This window comes from Pelobates fuscus, chromosome 1, assembly GCF_036172605.1.
Source record: "Pelobates fuscus isolate aPelFus1 chromosome 1, aPelFus1.pri, whole genome shotgun sequence".
Taxonomy (NCBI): Eukaryota; Metazoa; Chordata; class Amphibia; order Anura; family Pelobatidae; genus Pelobates; species Pelobates fuscus.
Genome location: NC_086317.1, coordinates 301,708,646 through 301,727,451, shown reverse-complemented (window position 1 = coordinate 301,727,451; position 18,806 = coordinate 301,708,646). Strand labels below are relative to the sequence as shown.

Below are 18,806 nucleotides of genomic sequence, written 5' to 3'. Positions count from 1 at the left end.
TAAGTATTATTTAAATTATCTCAAAACAATCAGCTACCATAACTGGATGTTTTGCTATCTCTCAGTAGATTCTTTAGTGATAAACAGAGCTGGCTGAAAGCTTTTGTTTGATTTTGCAAGCATGAAAGAGCCGAAACCTTTAGATAGTTAAGCACCTACAAAATATTTTTCTACTTGAGCATTCGTTTTTATGTGAATTTGTCCAAATTTCACGTAATTCAATGCAATATTTACCAAATGACCAAGCAACGAAGTGAATGTGACCCAAAAATCATCCATGCTCTATTTTCATTTGTTATTCGTTTGATTACAAAGAGGCAGATACAATCTCCCTCATTTCCCTACCTGCCGTGATATGGGTAGGGGTATGTCTTGTAGTAGTTGCTGTCTGTCATAGAAAAACTATTGCTGCCCAGTTGCTAATACAGTTATAGTGAGGGGAATTCAATAAACAAAGTTCCTGTTAAGGGCGCTGGGCAAGAATATTTTTTTTCCCTTTAGCCCTGCAGTTGTGTCAAGGTACCTGTCATTGTTGCCCAAGCTATAGCACAGCCTGGGGACATCCTCCAAGTGGAGGGGACTTTCCACTTTTCTCCTCAGCAGTTCCGATGTTGGCCGCTGTAGCTCTGCCCCCTTTTATGACGCAGCACATGCATGCTCACATCATGACACTGATGGCATCACAGCCCGCCAAAATGTTTTTAATCTGAATGTTTTGGGGGCGGGGCTATAAAATGAAAGAACCACACTATAAATTTATTAGAAGAGCATGCCAAAATACAAATGTTTCAGGGTCCTGAAACATTTGAATTTTCATATGGTGGTGGAGGGGTAGGCAAGTGCTCTTTATTGGACAGGATTGACTAGAGGCTTGGGCATGTATGTCTACCTTACTTATATATTATTAGCCCCATTAAATCCCCTTTCCCCCTGCTATTACATTTGGAGCCTGCACCTACCACTAATGTTTTGGGGATAAATTGGAGGATTAAATGCCCCTCATTATTATGATTACAGCTTCCACTCACTGCTCATGGGTGGGAGCTGAGGGGAGACACAAGGTCATGCCCATTTTAATAGCCCCTACTTATGGCCAGAAGGTAGCCAGTCACACTATATCCCCCCTGCTTTCTTGTTTGTTTGTTGCCCCACTGGATCAACTGGGCAGCAATAGCTTGTCTTTTATTGTATGAAAAAACTATTTGTTTGAACCAAAATTTGCTTCCATGCACAAGTCTTGTTTGCAAATTATCCTGCAGTAATAATATATAGTAAACTTTTTTTTTCGAGAAATATGTTTGCGTGACCCAGCACCCTACCCATCTTCCCTTTATTGTTTTGTTTAGTGCTATCTATATATTATTATTATTATTATTATTATTATGATATTTATATAGCGCCGTCAAATTCCACAGCGCTTTACAATGGGATATATATATTACATATATCCTCATGGGGAAATTATAAATACACAATTTATAAATATTTGCAGGTTTACTATAAAACAAGAAGTGACAATTTGTGATCTGCTATACTTGCCAAACCGTTAATAGAATATACACACATGTAAAACAAAAATGTGACAAGGGATACATTATGGTTTGCTGTAGGCATTTTACTGTTATAAAATATGTACTGAGAAAGTTCATTATTGGTACTATAACTTTGCTTAATGAATATGGGCAACCAAGCTGTGCAAATTAATACTTACAACTAAGTACTGTTTTTTTTTTTTTAATCAAAATGTAGCTTTCATTGCCAATACAAAATTAAGATTCCGAGAGGTTTCTATGCTCTTTCAATTAGCTCTTAAAATTGAGGCATTATTGGACCATAATTGTAAAGTTAAAATGGAATTATTTGTATTTAAGTTATATTTTCTTTTCTTCCCAGAACATATCACAACTTCCATGTGGAAGAGCTCTCTATACGTATGAAGGTAAAGAACCTGGGGATCTGAAATTCAACAAAGGTGACATCATCATTCTGCGACGGAAAGTTGATGAAAACTGGTATCATGGAGAGCTGAATGGAAACCGTGGCTTTTTCCCAGCCAGCTATATCCAGTGCATAAAGCCTCTCAATCAACCCCATCCACAGGGCAAAGCACTTTATGACTTTGAAATCAAAGATAAAGACCAAGATAAGGATTGCTTAACATTTACAAAGGTAATTTAATAACTACATCTTACTTTGAAGTTTATGTGTGAAAATCATTGAAAATCTGGTATTGTTAATATACTGCCATCAGCCAATGAGAGCATTCCAAACAATGTGACTGGAATAACAGTCTATTATTTCTTAATAGAATCATATGGAATCCTTGAACTAACTTGAGGGTGTATAAGTAAGAATGTGTTTAGACTGGATATTCAGTTGGCCTTATATGTAGACCATGATTTTATCTCATGCTATATACACGCTTCAGGTAATCTGTGTGCTCTATATTTATGAGTGGCATAGTTTTTGTTGGTTTATGGGTGTCAAAGCATGTGATTGCTGACATGGATTATTAATAAGCGTTATCTTATGTGTGGTTAAACAGGTGTATTGTGTTAGTGAATTGTGTTAATTGATAGGCGCTGGCTTTTATGCTTGCTTCAGATTGCCCATGCACACTTCTTAAATTGACAACACATTATATCTATAGATACAAGTATTTACATACACACAACACATATAGCCTCCCTTCATACAGATAATACCTGGAGCACATACAATCCACAGCATTGCCATACACATACTCACCCCCTTACGCAACATAAACAGCTTCCATCCACCCTCATCCACAATACACAGCCTCCATACACAAATCCCAGTTTCCCACACAACACGCAGACAACTTACATACACACCCCACATTAAGAGAATTGAAGAAAACAAACAGAACTTTTTGAACTGACCCAGGGGGTGTCTATGAATTTATTCCAGACATAGATGGGTTCTTCTACTGGGAAAGTTCAAAAACACTGAACTACAACATGAGTATCACAGCAAACCATTAGGGAACTCATCTGAACCATGGTGTGGTGTTTGAACTTACACAATTCCTTGTAGAGATAGTGTTTGCGGTAATATGCTTGTATGTTCTGCTCCAGAGGTCAATAATAATAGGATAAATATTGTAACGTGATATCATATTGTGTATGACTATTGAGCTGCAAATTATGGTGAGGATTTTAGAAGAATCTATGTCAAAAGTACTGGGTTGGGAAACTATTCTAGCTGTTTTGGCATCAATTTTGTATTCACGTGTTAATGCCCATAATTGGCTTTTTATTGCAAAAACGGTAGGTTTGCTGAAGCTGTCCGTATTACTTAAATAGTCAATGTCAAAAAAATATGTTGTGTTTGTTAATCTGAATTAAGTGGTAAAGAAGTTATTGCTTTATTCAGCCTCTTCCTAGGACAATATGAGTTCTATATTAGAATACTCTAATGAGTTTTTACTGGAACTGCTGCAGAACTAACATTCTAGGTATATAAACTTTATGTATTAATTATGATTGCCTCTCATATCTGGATTAGATGCTTTGGAATATGCCCTAATTTAATTTGCTGTCAGGATTATACCGCATCCAAACACCACAATAACAACGTATTATTCACAGAGGGAATAAATGAGCAAGTTCAGGTTTGGAGAAGTCAGAAATGTCCGGACACTAGATAAAGTTGAAAACCAGAAAGACACTAAATGAGTGCACTTTTGGACTACTAGACATCACAACAGGGAACAAATCTCATAGAGGACTGATAATAAATGGCCTTGTTTCATCAAAGTGATACCAACCTGTAACTGAGCACCATCTCCAACGAAGTCATGTCTGTGTAATTTTATGTAAAAGAAAAGCTAGAGGTGGTATAGTCCATGTCAAGTGTGATGCTGGAATCACATACAGTTTCATGATGTTGGAACAGAGCGGAGCAACATCTCAGGTCAAAGATGACACCAAAATGATGCATAGCATTACTTCACATTGTAGAATGACGCCGGGATTAAGGAGGTGTCCTGCCAATTGCATTCTGCATTTGCTTTACATTGGAAAGAATCAAAATGAGATGATGATTGGTGTTACAGCACACCAAAGATGAATTTTGTGTTGAAATAAGTGTGCCTAACAAGCAAAAATGACAATGTCTTCACCCTATGTGTGCATGACATAAAGCAATTCTTGAACTTATGTAGATGGGCTCCCACTGATGGTTAAAAAAGGGCCGATCTCTCAAATAATGAGATCATATAAACACAGTACTTATAATGTAACTGTTGCCTTGGCTAGCTAGGGATAAAAGCGTCATGCTGTGCTTATTCTTCATAATTGAAACATTTCCTAATTCAGATGCAATGGGTTTAAGGCAATTAAGGTGAATAATAAAATGGTTCTGGATTTATTTAAGATGTTTGTAGTTTGCATATCCTAGGTTTCACACAAAAAAAACAAAAAAAACTGCTAATGATTATATAAAAAAAAAAAATATGAGCCAAAATAGGAATTAAACAAATGTATAGGAAACTCTCTTCAAAAGAGCAGAAACATATGTATCAAAATTAGTACCAGAGGTACTGAGCAATTGCCAGCATCTGGGAGTAAGCAACAAGAAACAGATTATGTTAGAAATAGTGACCCCAAAAAGATTCTGGTTGTTTCATACAAGCCAAAGTCAGAACATATATTATAAATACAAATCGAGCAAGTATGCAGCTTAATTTACTGTCAGGTAAACAAACAAGCTGTAAGCAAAATGTACACAAGTAAAATTCAGGTGTAAACAACAGGTAAGCAGAACGTGTAAATATTGGCCAGTAAGGACTGAGCTAAATGTACACGTTGCGATAAAAACAAAACGTAAACAAAAACTTGAATGTGTGCTATATGTCTGTTCAGGCGTAGTTGCCTCTTTCAAATTATGTGCACCCACACTTATTATATATCATTTTATTCAGGGGAAATTTTTGTTTTAGTTCTATGTGACATTTTAACTGTGAATGTTATAATACTGTTTGCCTTTACTGCAATAAAGTACACATATTTGTATTCAGCTATTTCTCACATGTAACAGTTTCCCCTATGTACAGGTTTTATGGATTTTTGAGAAGTTACAGGGTCAAATATAGCATGTTACATTTTTCATTTTTTTCACATTGAAATTCACCAGATAGGTTACGTTGCCTTTGAAACCGTATGGTAGCCCAAGGTATTGCAAATGGGGTATGTTCAGTCTTTTTTAGAAGCCACTTGGTCACAAACACTGGCCAAAGTTAGTGTTAATATTTGTTTGTGTGTGATAAATGCAAAAAACTGATTTGAACTCCAATTTTGGTCAGTGTTTGTGACTAAGTGGCTACTAACAAAGACTGGACATACCCCATTTGCAATACCTTGGGTTGTCAACTATTGCAAATGGTATGCCATCATGGGGGTAATTTTCATTCCTGGGCTACCATACGGTCTCAAAGGCAACATAACCTTACAAGTACAACAGTATCCCCCATGTACAGGTTTTATGAGGCTTTCGAAACTTACAGGGTCAAATTCAGGGCTTTCCCTTATTCTGTTTCTACATGTTGAAATTTGTCAGATTGATTATCTTGCCTTTGAGACCGTATGACAGCCCAGGAATGAAAATTACCCAGATCATGGCATACTATTTGCAAAAGAAGATTACCCAGGGCATTCAAAATGGGGTGTTTCCAGTCTTTTTTTAGTAGCCATTTAGTCACAAACCCTGGCCAAATTAAGGGTCCATATTTGTTTTCTGCATTTTCACAAGAAGATGCCCTATCACAGATGATATCATCAGCATTATACTTTTTACTCCTCTAAAACACTCGTATTTGTGTTCAGCAAAGTCTCATGTCCAAGTTTTAAGGTATTTTGGAACGTGATATGGTCAAATATAAGATTTGCTCATTTCAGTTTTATACATTGAAATTTGCCAGATTGGTTATGTTGAGAATGACCTCCATCATAGCATACCATTTGCAAAAATAGACAACCCAAGGTATTCAAAATGGGGTATGTAAAAATGGGGCACTGCGGCAGCCGGCTATTCTGGCCATGTGATTGCGATGTCATCGGGAGGGCCAGATTAGCGGCAGGGTGACTGCTTGGGATGTCAGGCAGTCCCTGCGATCGCTAATGTGGGAAAGGCAGGTAGCAGGTAAATCCTCAGAATGGCACAAGCATGCTATGGGGTCGGCGGCGCTTAAGGGGTTAAACCTACCTAGCCGTAACTTTAACCTTACATCAACCCTAACCCTAATATAACAGAGCGATTCCATAAGCTACTTTCATCACTGACATTAGCAGAGGGATGTCCTCTGGCTACACAAAGTGCTACGTAAGTCCTGTGAACTGAATGATTACAGCATAAGAGGGAGATCTTCCCCTCTGCTGCCAATCATAATGTTTTCTCTGCTAATCACACAGTGATCAGTACTGGGCAGCAAATTGCACTAATTACTTCTAATAATAATAATAATTCTATTGATGTCATAAATAATATCACTATTCTAATGCAGCATGTGGTTGTTCACCCACTCAGTGTGGGGTCACTAAATATGTCCCAAGGTGACAGAGAGGAATGAGAGTTGTCGACTGATACCTATGTCTCATTAACAGCAGGGATTTAATACTAAACTAACTGGTGGCATGGAATGTCACAGAGCCACCAAGAAGTAAAATCATAGGCAAGCAAACATTCATAAATAATGGTCAGTTAAACTGACAGTCTAAATAATGGTCAGGCAAGCAAATATATGTAATTGACAATCAGGTAAACAGTGTAAGAAACAGTCAGGTTAACAAGCAGATGTTAATAATTAAGCAGGCCAGAGGGTATGTATTGATCAGGTAAAACGTGTAAAATAATAGTTAGCAAAAGGTGTATAAAATTATTTTGTTAACAAACAGCATACATAATCAATAATTTAAAAGTATGTGAAAATATCAATCAGGTAAATATGCAATGTTTCCAGAGGGCATGTAAACAAGGTAGAAATTGAATTAATGGGAGTTTACAGCTTAATGTTGTGTTCTGGTGAGTATAGTCAGCCCCTGCAGGCATTTAATGTAAACACTGCATTTTCAGAGAAAAGTCAGTGCTTACATTACTGCCTAGGGACATCTCTAGAGGTGCTTCCTGGGCAGCACTGATTTGCAGGGTCTCCACACTCTGGATGGAGAAGCTGAACATTCCTCATAGAGATTCAAGGCACCTCTATCTCTATGAGATGCTGATTGGCCAGCACGGCGCTGGCTCTGCCACCGCTCAGCCTCTTTGGCTGAGATCATCAGAAATGACGATCTCAGACAATCCAATGCTTTCCCGTAGGCCAATACTGATGTTCTTAGACAGGGAGGCAGATTGGGGTGGAGCTAGTGCTGGCAGACCTACACGCAAGTGCAATAAACTAACATGCCCCACTATTGCATATTTCATTTGGCTTGCGATTCGGTTTCATTTTGACTTGGTGTTTGGCAATTTATACGATCGCCCAAACAGCCCAAATTTGTATGAATTGCAGTTTATAACTAAGGAAATCTCTAAATCTAGTCAACATTCAGTATTAGTAATCATCTTGTAAGCAGGTGGCATAAAGTGTTAATAAGCAGGTTCAAACATAGCAGAAATAATGGTTGTATACATGATTAGTGTAATTTAGAGTATGAAAACATAGTACACAACATTACTAAGCAGGATGGTATAACAAGGCATTATAAGGCAAGCTGCATTATATGAGCCAGAGAGAGGGGAGGGGAGAGCTTTGGGCAGTCTGTAGGGATTAGGTGCAGACTGCTTGAGTAGCATGCAATGTCCTATAAGTATAAATACCTGTTTTTGTCCAGACAACAGTATTTGCTGTATGTTGGCATGGTCACATACTGACTATATTTTTCTATTCACAAGCTGTACAGAAACTGCATGTTAGGAATTTTACAGGGGGGGGGGGAGGGGTGGGGGGGAGGGAGGTATGTAATTGTAATGACATCCATGCTTGGTCTATTTTTGACAGTGTCATGAAAGGTAAGGGGCAAAGTCATTATCACATAAAGCCAGGGTGAATAGCGTTTTCACAACTATGGTGTCAGGAATACATGTTTGTATTCCTGACACTATAGTGTTCCTTTAAGCAAATTAAAGGAACATTCTGGTCACCATAACAACTTCATCTAAATGAAAATGCTATAATGCCAGCCCCTGGGTGCTCTCTTTCCTTAAGGGGTTAAACCGCTCTCAAATCGTTTAACCCCAAAGGCTTCCTTCAGCTCCAGATCTCCAGGTCGCTCAGTGGTATTCGGCTTCTGAAATGGAGTATCAGGAAGTGCAGATTGTCATCAGGCATGGGTGCTGCAGATTGGCTAGAGTGGTCAATTGACGCTCTAAGCCAATCGCTAGTTCCCTGTTCATAAAAATGTTTTACTCTTTTATGAATGAGGAGCTACTGATTGGCTTAGAGTGCCAGCTGACTGCTCTAGCCAATCAGTGACAGCCCTACCCAGCGTAACTCTGTGCTTCCTGACAGTCAGTAAATAAAAGTGAACACATTAACACTGATATTTTTTTTTTTAACCTGGGGAGACGAGAAGGTCCAAAGTTTCCCTGCCAGGCCCAGGTACCAGGTTCCCTGATCTTCAGGCTTCACCCCCATGCCTCACTTCCCTGATCTGTAGGCTGCCCCCCCTATGCCTCACTTCCCTGATCTAAAAGCCGGCCCCAATGCCTCACTTCCCTGATATATAGGCTGCCCCCCACACCTCACTTACCTTATCTGTAGGCTGCCCCCCCCCATGCCTCACTTCCCTGATCTATAGGCTGCCCCCCATGCCTCACTTCCCTGATCTATAGGCTGCCCCCCTATGCCTCACTTCCCTGATCTATAGGCTTCCCCCCTATGCCTCACTTCCCTGATCTATAGTCTGCCCCCATGCCTCACTTTCCTGATCCATAGACTACCCCCCATGCCTCACTTCCCTGATCTATAGGCTGCCCCCCAATGCCTCACTTCCCTGATCTATAGGCTGCCCCTCATGCCTCACTTCCCTGATCAATAGGTTGCCCCCTATGCATCACTTCCCTGATCTATAGGCTGCCCCCCTATGTCTCACTTCCCTGATCTATAGGCTGCCCCCATATGCCTCACTTTCCTTATCTATAGTCTGCCAACCACCTATGCTTTACTTCCCTGATCTATAGGCTGCCCACCACCTATGCCTCACTTCCCTGATCTATAGGTTGCCCTCCCCATGCCTCACATCCCTGATCTATAGGCTGCCCCCCTATGCCTCACTTCCCTGATCTATAGTCTGCCCCCATGCCTCACTTCCCTGATCCATAGGCTGCCCCCCCATATGCCTCACTTCCCTGATCTATAGGTTGCCCTCCCCATGCCTCACCTCCCTGATCTATAGGCTGCCCCCCTATGCCTCACTTCCCTGATCTATAGGCTGTCCCCCCTATGCCTCACTTCCCTGATCTATAGTCTGCCCCCTATGCCTCACTTCCCTGATCTATAGTCTGCCCCCATGCCTCACTTCCCTGATCTATAGGCTGTCTCTGCAGTCTAGGAGTTGCTGGATGCACTCTGTGCTGCTCCCCTGCGGATACAGTCAGGAGAGAGAAGCTGGGATAAGATGTAGCTTCCTATCCATGTCTCTCTCCATCCACCTACTAGCCGGCGCCGGTATTGCGTTGTATTTTCAATCTCACATGAAAAATAGCAGAACAAGCTGAACAATCCAGGGGGATTCAAGTGCCCCCACCTAATGTATGTGAAAAGAAAATCTGCTTTTTATTTTTTTTTATTCAAGGTGAAATATCACAGCAACACAAAAAAATCTTTATTATCCCCTTGTAATTCTGCTATGTAAGGAAAAAACAAACATTTTACAATAAAATCCATTAAAAATTCTAATTTGTGTTTTTAGGCAACTATTTTTGAGCATCTATTCATGAAATTGTAAATTCACCCTATATTTCTAAACTAGATTGTAATTTCTTTGAATTCATCTTATTCTTTATTTTTATTTTTTTTACAAAGATCAAGCAGCTAATGATTTTCAAAATTATAAAATAAATTGCAATTTTGCAATCTGTATCTTCAATACAGATAAACTGTTAACATGTATAGTCAAGCAAGAGTTATGCACAAAGAAGTGATAGCTGAATTTCCAACTGACCTTGACTGCCCTCTGATTTGTAGGGAGAATCTAAAGGTAAATAGAAATAAATGGAGCTGTCCAGCTACTGATATGGCTCATTGTTAACCAACGGCTAAGTACGCTATGTGCTGAATCAGTACTGGGGACTGTTCATTTATTTGCTGGATGTTTTATTGGTGTAAGAGCTGATTCTAAAAACAATCTTTTTCTCTGCTGTTGCTTCAGGTCAAGATCTATTTATATGCAGAGTGTTGCAATTACACTTCAGCTCCCCTGGAATGCCAATTTAGTGGAATGCTATTTACATGGCTGCACACATTTTATACCTTCATATCAACACAAACTTAGCATCATTACCACTACATCATTACCACTGCAGTGGTTATGGTGCACCTTTTAATTGTTAACATAATATATGTTTTTTATGTGGAGTACATGTTAAACATAGCAACCTAAAAATAACTGTAATATGAATATTGTTTCTGTTATTGTCTAAATTCTAAATGACAACATTTTGAGAATTTTTTTAGCTTACATCAGACTTTTAAAGGGACAGTAAACAATATAACCTCTATGGCTAGTAGTTATAACGCCTACAGCACTCTGTCTCCATCATGTAGGTTTATAGCAACACATGTTTGATCTGATATTAACCCAAGCTCTTCCCACAAGACTAATCTAGACTATGGATCCCGAGTGTGGTTTGATAGCACATTTGTCAGTGTTACACAATATTATTTATTAAGTCATAGGTGTCCTGGTTCGAAAGCCCTGTTACAATAATTTTCCCTTGTATGATACCACTATACTTCTGTCCCTAATGCCTTTATTTCTTGCGTTTTAGCCAGAGGGGTTTCTGGGTGGTGGAAACATACTGATTTGCAAGGTAAAAGTCGGTCAAAACAAGGTCATTGCCTCTTGTTAGCGCACACAGAGTTGGCATCCTGTCATGGCAAAGGAACGATATTTTAGTCTTTCAGCCCAGCTGCCATAGTGACAGATCTGCTAGTAGCACCAGTTTGCTTGCATAAACCCCATAGTCCAGCGCTGCCCAAACAGTAGATCTCTAGATGTTATAAAACAACAGCTTCCATGATGCTTTGTCATTCTAAAGGTATTCAACAGGCATGCAGAGCATCATGGGAGTTGTAGTTCTACAACACCTTTTGGGCACCCTTGTCATAGTCTAAAGTTACCAGATTTGACATACCTATAACTTCAAGATTTGTTTGCCTAATGGCCTAATGACATCCTCTGAACTCAAGGACAGAACCGAACATTTTAATATGTGTAAACTATTCACATGGTAAAATAGTAAAGTAATTTTATTATTACTGAATGAGTGAAACGCCTTAAATTAATGTATTTTATTCAATTTGGTGTATATTTGCTGTATATACATGAATATTACTTATTGCATTTCTACTGTGTGCCACCAAATACAATTCACTAAAAACCATGGAGTCATTTATTTGTATATTAGTTAAACATAAATTTTATGATTAATATATTATTAAATAAAATCCAAAATAAACTTGAAAATACCCTATCATTCACACAATTACACTTACACAATGTGTAGCCTGCAAATTGGTTATTCAAAACAAAATCATTTGAATTATATTAATAACATTGATTTATTTTAACCTGCTAATTGAAAGTAACACACACAAACAGTTTGATTCACACTATAAATGTTATTTTTCCTATATCGCTTGTGAATAGATTGTAACATATTTTATGCAAAGTGGGTAGTTTGTGATGCTATGCAATTAACATATGTAGTTTATTAACTACAGACAGGGCTAGTAATAATTTCTGATAATATTCAGTGCAAATAAAATGCAGAACAGATGTTACATAGAGAGAGTAATGGTGTACTATTAAGTTAATTTCTAGTAAGAAATGCTGGCAATACTCTCAGATAATCCATGGGATTTTAGAATAAGGAAATGGAAAACATTGATACTTCACAGTCAATATATAGAGATAAAATTGTATCTTGAAAGTCCAAAGTAGGATGTTGGTAATTAAATTAGGACAATTGTTCCAAACAGTACAGCCAAACTGAATTACTTGGATGATAACAAAGACATAACCACTTGTGATTTTAAAAAACCAAACAAAACACTTTTTTGCTGTTGTTACATTACAATATGTTATAGCTTATGTATGAGCGCACTCTGCCAAACATAACACTTCCTTTAGTGAGAGGTTTGGACACAGGTGTGAGTATGGGATGTGCCTAGTGGACAGGAAAACCGTAATGTATTGCCAACATATCCTCCTTGTTTCCTATGCAACTTTTAATATTGTTTCCAGTTATTTGGTTGAATATTTAGAAAAATTACTATTTTGGAATATACGTGGTTATCATTGGATAAAAAATATGATATTTTGTGGCCATTATTTTGTTTGTATTTTTTATGTAAAGCTGAGGTGGTAATTAAACAAATATGTTTTAGTTTGATGAATGAACATAAATAAAATTTATGGGGAATTCAGCTTTAGGGAGGGAATATTCTGAGTGCACATCTCAATTTCCTATGTCAAAGAAAGTTTTCCCACAATACTCACCCTCCTCCATTTTCTCATGTTGCTTCAATTCGCCATTGCCAAACTTCCTGTCATTTTGACTGGGACACTGCAGAAATGACCGAAATTCGTCCGAACAGTAGACCGTTTTTTCCATTTGTGTTCAAACAAATTTTGTGCATTATTTTCAGTTCGGAATTCCAAATCCAGGCCACAGTTGCCCCTCTCAACTGGCTGCTCACTGTTTAGTATACATGCCCCTACCCACGGCACAGCAGGAGGGAGATTTTAAACTCCATAATGCTAATATAGGGGTCATATCGACCTCCACAGAGGGAGTAAATGGGGGATTTAGGAAGTGGCAGGGAACTTCTATTTTTTTTATTTTTATTACAATGAGGGACTGCGAGACTGTAGCTTCCTCCTTGTAATAAAGTAAACAAATTAATGAAGACCGAATTACTTCCTTTTTTGTCATTTCTATAAGTTTATTCGTCTTTCTGACCTTAACACTGGAATCTGTCTCAATTTGCTTTATACCATTAGGAGAGAAATAAATTAGACACAAACATTCTAAAAGACAAAACAGTTTCATTATATACAAAGGAAGATAATAGGAAACACAGAATCAGTGAGTAAAGAAAGATTATACAGCAGCGGATAAACCAAAAGTAGGAAGCTTTGAAATATCTACGTAATCGCTAATGGGGAAATCGTAAAATAGCTTTATGCTACCTTCCTGATCTCTGCTAGCCATGCTTCATCTATCAGTCCTCAATCTCTGTAGAACTTATTCTGCTCTTACCTCTGCAGAAGCAGAGTCTGTGAAACTACCCTCTCTGACTCCTTAACACAAGATTATGGCAACTCTCATGAACGAGGATCAATATGTTTAATAGAGAGTTAGGAGAAGGTGGTATGCAGAAGGCCAGACGTATTTAATCAGCATAAATCACTAAAGGGGATATTGTAGGACAGATCTACACTACCTCCGTTGTCTCTGCTGGCCCTCAGAGAATATAAGGCGTACTTGACTCTTCAGAGATTACCTCAACCCTGTAATAAGCACAAGTTTATGGTCCACCTGGCATGAGAATCGGCTGGCCCAAGAGAGAGATCTTAGATCTCCCCACCAGCCGTGCCATCTCTCTCCTGCCCTACCTACGACCCCAAGGCCTTATAAGAAATCCTGCCCCGTCCATTCAAAGGACATTTGTGGCTTGCCTTGAGTAACTAGTCATCTAGAAGGGAAGCTTGGCAGTGTGAATTATCCCTGAAAATTATTTACATTGTATAGCCAGCATTTTTATGGCAGTAACAAATAAAAAAAATACTTCTGCATCATATTTCAAATCTATTAGTTGTTGGAATTACAAAGAAAGAGTTTTAATCTGCTTAATGAAATAATTTAGACATGAGACATTTCAGATTCCATTAGAGTACAAACTTCTGTTCACGTAAATCACTGAAGTGTACCGAGTTTAGCCTAATGCGAAAGTTGAATTTATGTTCAGAAAGATAGCTTTAATTCTAATGAAAAATTATGCTTAGTTGGCAATGGAATTACACGCCTGGTAACCAGAATGCTGCATGTTTCATGATTTTTTTTATTTTTATTTTTAATTCTACTTAATGGGTCACTCCAAGCATTATGACTTCTTAAGTGTTTTGAAGTGGCCATGGTGCCTGGATTCTTCATGTGCAGCATTTCTCTATGAAACAATACAAATACAGAGTTTAACCCCTGTGCTGCCAGGGGTGTAACCCCATCTCTGGCATCGCCATTGAGGTATTATTTCTGTACATTTTGGACATCTGTCATCAGCACACACAGCATTCTAGTGATAGGCGACCAATGACAGCACCAGCCTCCATGTTGCCCATGTCATCCACTCAGACCATCATCCCTGATATCCATCTCCTGAGAGCTATGTTAAGTGATGTCTGCGGAGGAAAGTAGGGCTGCAGAGAACTTAGCCTAGGCACAGGAACAGACATACGTTTATGCTTTTTTTGTGTGTGTGCAGGGGGCAGGATAGGAATGGTTACTCTAATCGAAACCAGTGTTTTCTTAAAACACTGTTTTTTGGTTGAAGTAACCCTTTAACTAATATTTTTTATGTGCATTTTTGTAACATGCTATCTTGCAAAAATTTCTAACAGCAGCTAAAATATTTTAAATATCATATCTGTGTAGCAGTACATGATAGATTTATAATTTAACACAGATCAAAATACTACAAATCTTGACTCCATCATTACTTTAAAATAGGTCACTCGCAGAGAGACAAAAACAGCTCCCATAAAGGCAGGGGAGAGGGAGGGGGGGTTGTTAGGGAATAGTCTTGGTAGGTACTACAGTGTTAGATTGTATAACAGTGCTCAGCTGAAGACTGCTGGACTTGTTCTGACTTTGATTACATAGCTGTGGGAGTCTAGTAACTGCTATCTATCACACTAGAAATAAACTGAGTTAATTTGGAACTTTTGTCACTGAAATCATTCTATTAAAGTATGTTATGAGAACACCTGGAGGATCATGGATCAGTATCAATGAGTAATGCTGAGACCTTCCTTGTTCACTGATGAGGACATTCTAAAAGCTAATGCTGGCAGTATACACTCTTCAGTTAGTTTTATCTACCCCAAGAGAGCTTTCTTAAATTGTTGGAAGGTTTTACAGCCTTTTGTTTTGACATCTGCAAGCAATCCTTCTCATTTTATACATATTTCTTTAGTCAGCTATGTACTCTCTTAGCGGTTCCATTAAAGAGGAAATTTAGGATGAACTGTGTCAGGGAACTATGAACCATATGAGCTGTATTCTTATGGCATTGTGCTCTCTGGCACCACAAAATATAATTCTAAATAAAAATGAAGATTGTCTCCAATGTATGGGTTAACAAGAGATGATTAAAGGGGCTACATGACCACATAGTAATCGAGGTTGAAAAAAAAGTCCATTGACTACAACCTATAAGGCGCATCTTTTTATGCTTTTGCTCCAAAGAAGTAAAAAAATACAAATAAAACCAATTTCAAGCGGTGGCATGTTATACCACAAAACGGGGATAAAATCCTTCTTGACTCCGTTATTGTAATCAGATTACTTCTAGATCAACAACCTGTTCACATACATAATATGTGTATGAAAACCTGCATCTGGGTTGGTGGGAGGAATAACTGATATTTACAGACCATCAGAAGGAATTCACTAAATGTATTCTTGTTTGGAATCATTACATAGATGATATATTCCTGGTTTAAACAGGTACTGCCAATACATTTTGGAATCTGTGGAGCTTTCAAATGTTAATGACATAGACCTTTGCATTAAATAAAATTTGGACACCACGTTAAGTACAGGTGGTCCTAGTTTTGCCACCAGCTTTCTCGCCGGGTGTTAAGTGCGAGCTGTCATGGGAATTAGAGGGATTCCCTAATCTGCTGCATTTGTCTATGTTCGGGGACATTTCTCCGAACATAGATGAATGCAACAGAGCAGGGAATCCCTCTAGTCTATGTTCGGGCAAATTTCCCTGAGCATAGATTAGAAATGTCCCTGAAAACAGACATTCGCACCAGAGCAGGGAATCCCTCTTATCTATGCTGTGGGAAATTTACCCGAACATAGATTAGATGGATTCCCTGCTCTTGTGCATTTGTCTATGTTTGGAGAAATGTCCCTGAACACAGACATGCGCACCAGAGCAGGGAATCCCTCTGATCTATGCTCTGGGAAATTTGCCTGAACATAGATTAGAGGGAATCCCTGCTCTGGGTCGTTCGTCTATTTCCCCGAACATAGACAAGAGCACCAGAGCAGGGAATCCCTTAACTCCTCACTTACCAACCAAGGAACGGAACCCGGTCGGTAAGTGAGGAGTACCTGTATATCAATTGATGGTACAGATGGTATAGATCAGTGAGCACTTCTATTTTGCCGAGATAATCCATCCACCTCACAGGTGTGGCATATCAAGATGCTGATTAGGCAGCAGGATTATTGCAAAGGTGTGCCTTAGGCTGGCCACAATAAAAGGCCACTCTAAAATGTGCATTTTAATCACACAGCACAATGCCACAGATGTTGCAAGTTTTGAGGGAGTGTGCAATTGGCATGCAAACTGCAGGCTGTTGCCCGTGAATTGAATGTTCATTTCTCTACCATAAGCCATCTCCAAAAGGTGTTTCAGCGAATTTGGCAGTAAATCCAACTGGCCTCACAACCGCAGACCACGTATAACCACACCAGCCCAAGATCTCCACATCCAGCATCTTCACCTCCAAGATCGTCTGAGACCAGCCACCTGGACAGCTGCTGCAGCAATCAGTGCATATAACCAAATAATTTCTGCACAAACTAAACTGTCTCAGGGAAGCTCATATGCATGCTTGTCGTCCTCATCTGGGTCACGACATGACTGTAGTTCATCGTCGTAACTGACTTGAGTGGGCAAATGCTCACAGTCGATGGCACTTTGGAGAGGTGTTCTTTTCACGGATGAATCCTGGTTTTCACTGTACAGGACAGATGGTAGACAATGTGTATGCCATCGTGTGGGTGAGCGGTTTGCTAATGTCAACGTTGTGGATCGAGTGGCCCAAGGTGGGGTTATAGTATGGGTAGGCATATGTTACGGACATCGAACACAGGTGCATTTTATTGATGACATTTTGAATGCACAGAAATACCGTGGCGAGTCCCATTGTTGTGTCATTCATCCACTGTCATCACCTCATTTTGCAGCATGATAATGCACGGCCCCATGTAGCAAGAATCTGTACACAATTCCTGGAAGCTGAAAACATCCCAGTTCTTGCATGGCCAGCATTCTCACCAGATATGTCACCCATTGCGCATGTTTGGGATGCTCTGGATCGGCGTATATGACAGCGTGTTCCAGGTCCTGTGAATATCCAACAACTTTGCACAGCCATTGAAGAGGAGTGGACCAATATTCCACAGGCCACAATCAACAACCTGATCAACTCTATGCGAAGGAGATGTGTTGCACTGCGTGAAGCAAATTGATACTGACTGGTTTTCAGACCCCCTGGGCTCCCCCAGTAGTAAAACTGCACATTTTAGAGTGGCCTTTTATTGTGGCCAGCCTAAGGCACACCTGTGCAATAATCATGCTGTCTAATCAGCATCTTGATATGCCACACCTGTGAGGTGGATGGATTATCTCGGCAAAGGAGAAGTGCTCACTAACACAGATTTAGACAGATTTTAGAACAATATTTTAGAGAAATAGGCCTTTTATGTACATAGAAAAAGTCTTAGATCTTTGAGTTCAGCTCATGAAAAAAAGGGGCAAAAACAAAAGTGTTGCGTTTATCATTTTGTTCAGTGTAAATGGCCTGTAGGTTCCTTTTTCCAAAATGCAATACTTTGCATTTATCTGTATTGCATCTCCTTTACCACTTGCCTTCCTAGTCCCCAAATGTATCCAAATCCCTCTGTAGAGACCTTATGTTTTATTCAGTTTGTATTTTCTTACCTAGATACAGTGGCGGAACTACTGTGGTTGCAGGGGTCGCAGCTGCGACCGGGCCTGTCACTACAGGGGCCGCTCTGTTGACCCTTGTGACCGGGGTGCCCGCCTGCATTGTGGTGCCGCCCTGGCCGTGCTCAGCAACTGCCGGGGCCACATTGAAGACAGGAAACAGGAGGGTGACTAAACTTTTTAACAGTTTGTGTCTTTGAATGTATGTATCTGTATATCTGTGTGTCTGTATGTGTGTGTGTGTGTGAATGTCTATATGTGTGTGTGGGTGACTGTATATGTACCTGTCTGCATTTGTCAGTGTGTCCCTCTATGTATCTGTATGTGTGTCACTGTTTGTATCTGTATACGTGTCATTCTGTGTATGTGTATCTGCATGTGTCTATATGTGTATCTGTCTGTATGCGTGTCTGTGTATCTGCATGTGTGTCAGTGTTTGTCTGTGTATCAGAATGTGTGTCATTCTGTGTGTCTGTGCATTAGCATGTGTGTCTGTGTATGTATCTGTGTATATATATATATATATATATATATATATAAATCTAAGGTGCTTGCACTCCAGGTATATAATGACTGTGATGCCCGGTGCAATTCC

At 39.3% G+C, this 18,806-nt stretch overlaps 1 protein-coding gene across 2 annotated transcripts in view; it reads left to right on the top strand.

Moving 5' to 3' along the window:
- SH3RF3 (SH3 domain containing ring finger 3) overlaps positions 1-18,806 on the top strand; it is a 495,467-nt gene that overhangs the window by 269,051 nt on the left and 207,610 nt on the right. For both annotated transcript variants that reach the window (XM_063458008.1, XM_063458017.1), the window contains exon 2: positions 1,894-2,169. In XM_063458008.1, coding sequence (XP_063314078.1) covers positions 1,894-2,169 — 276 coding nt within the window. The remainder of the gene's footprint in view (positions 1-1,893; positions 2,170-18,806) is intronic.